The 2308-nt window shown below is 37.8% G+C and overlaps 1 protein-coding gene across 1 annotated transcript; it reads left to right on the top strand.

The window, feature by feature from the left end:
* The first annotated feature begins 1032 nt into the window (after nucleotides 1–1032).
* LOC133295489 (uncharacterized) lies at nucleotides 1033–1548 on the top strand. Its single transcript, XM_061494329.1, has one exon. It carries the CDS (start codon nucleotides 1033–1035, stop codon nucleotides 1546–1548), a length of 516 nt encoding a protein of 171 aa, XP_061350313.1.
* Nucleotides 1549–2308: the final 760 nt, after the last annotated feature.

The raw sequence follows: 2308 nt of genomic DNA, 5'->3' as shown, positions 1-2308 counted from the left end.
GGTTACGACGACATATCGAGTACTCCTTAATGCTACAGCTGGAGGTAGTATCGGAGAAATTACTCCAACTAGAGCTGTTGAGTTAATTTAAAAGATGGCATCTGAAGATAATGAGGTCACACTAGTTCAACCTAAGTAAGGAGTTATGCAGTTAGAAGGGTACGATGCCATGCTAGCCAAACAAGACAAGATGGATCAAAGGCTAGATTCACTTGTTAAACTCTTTGCCCAAAATCAAATTTCAGCAGTCAACTCTCAATTTCCTGTAGTCTACGACACTTGTGGCGAACCTCATAGTGCCGATAAATATGAGGCTATGGTTACTATAAACCTAGCTCAGGTGAATTCTCTCTGGTACGAACAACGTAGGGAGAACAATCCTTATAGCAACACTTATAATTCTGACTGGAGAAACCTTTCTGCACTTTCATATAATCAAGGAGGACTACAACAAGCTAATCTGGGAATTCAACCAGCACAATCTAGTCAAAAGGAAGCTTGGTAAATTGCATTCGAAAAGATGTCTCAAGCTCAAACAAGTTTTGTGGAAGAAACCCGAGCATCTCTCAAAAATCAAGAAGCATATATTAAAAATCTGGAAATTCAGATTGGTGATCAGCTTGCCAAACAGAGGCTGAGAGGCCTGTAGGAACCTTTCCTAGTAATACAATTATTAATCCCAAGGAACAATGTAGTGCCATCACTACAAGGGAAAGTGTGGAAAAACCAATAGCTGCACCAAGTAGTGAAAAAGATGCAGATAAGGAAAATCCTGGTGAAGAGAAAGCTTATGACCCTATTGATGAAGATGTCATAATTTTTGGCGGACCATTAAATGATACCCCACGTAAAAAAATAATAAAGAAGCTTTCTTTAGAGGAAAGGATGAAATCACTTTGAGACAATCCTTATGTTAAGGCTCCTTATCCTCAGAGGTTATAGCAGCACGAGCAGAAGAACCAATTCTCTAAATTCTTAGAGATTTTTAAGAAGTTTCACATCAATATCCCTTTTGCGGAAACTTTAGAGAAAATGTCGTCATATTCTATGTTTCTAAAAGAGATCCTAACCAAGAAGCAGAAGCTCAGAGTAGAAGGATCCACTATCTTGACAGAGGAGTGTAATGCAATCACACAGAAGAATTTACCACCGAAATTAAAGGATCCGGGGAGTTTTAGTATCCTTTTCACGATTGGCTCGATGACAATAGAGAAAGTTTTATGTGATCTAGGTGCCAGCATCAACGTAATGCCATTATCTATGATGAAGAAACTGGGAATCACAGAGGTGAAGCCGATCAAGATGATTCTGCAACTAGCTGACCGCTCCACCAAGCAAGCATATGGAGTAATAAAGGACATACTTGTTAAGGTGGACAAATTCATCTTCCCGATGGACTTTGTTATCTTGGATATAGAGGAGGATGCTATTGTTCCCATGATCTTTGGGAGACCTTTCTTAGCGATATCCGGAGCGCTAATTGATGTGCCAAAAGGTGAATTAATTTTAAGGGTGGAAGGAGAAAAGGGCTATTCTCAAAATGTTTGAAAAAGAAACTCCACCATCTACAACTCAGCCAGAGAAAATTTTTCTTATTGAGGAAAAGAAGGCTGGAGAGGAAGAAAAGAAAGATCATAAGCCAGATGAGAGTTGCCAAGCCGAAGGTGAAGATGACAAAGCTGAAGAGCAAGGGAAAGCACATCAAGACTAAGTTTAGAGTTCTTGAGGCCAAACCTTCTCACCCATATGCACGAGAGTACTATTACGGCAAAACAATATTTATGATAAGGAATGGCAACATCTTTGAATTCTGGCTACAAACTACCATGACTAATGAAGATGTAACGTCAAGCTAATGACGTTAAACAAGCGTTTGTTGGGAGGCAACCCAACGGATTTATGCTTTTATTTTATTTTGCTACATTTAGTTTTTGTTTTGATTTATTTTACTTTAGTTTAAACTTTTGATCTCCATGGTTATGTATAATTGATGATGTTCTTATGAGACTGCATGTTTTATTATTATTGTGTGCTCCTTGTTTCTGATGCGTAGTCTATTGCTGAGGACAGCAAAATTCTAAATCTGGGAATGGGGAGCACCGCCATATACAATAGCAATTAGACTTCCCTGTGAAGATGCGAAGAGCTGCAAATTTTTTCAGAAAATAGGGAAAATTCTTTTCCTTATTCCTCTTTATTTTATCTTATTATGTTTCTTCTCTCTGTCTAAATCATGTTAAGTAAGAATTAGTCCGTAAAAATTAATTTATGATGTGATGACTTAGAATATGTTTAATTTTAGGAATAA

The sequence above is a fragment of the Gastrolobium bilobum genome, unplaced genomic scaffold (assembly GCF_033153095.1).
Source record: "Gastrolobium bilobum isolate Gb01-03AN ecotype WA unplaced genomic scaffold, APGP_CSIRO_Gbil_v1 utg12887, whole genome shotgun sequence".
Lineage (NCBI taxonomy): Eukaryota > Viridiplantae > Streptophyta > Magnoliopsida > Fabales > Fabaceae > Gastrolobium > Gastrolobium bilobum.
Note: the sequence above shows the minus strand (reverse complement) of the source record. Positions and strands in the feature narration are given on the sequence as shown.

Coding starts and splice junctions, on each gene's coding strand:
- LOC133295489 (XM_061494329.1), top strand. CDS start 1,033: ATGTCGTCATATTCTATGTTTCTAAAAGAGATCCTAACCAAGAAGCAG.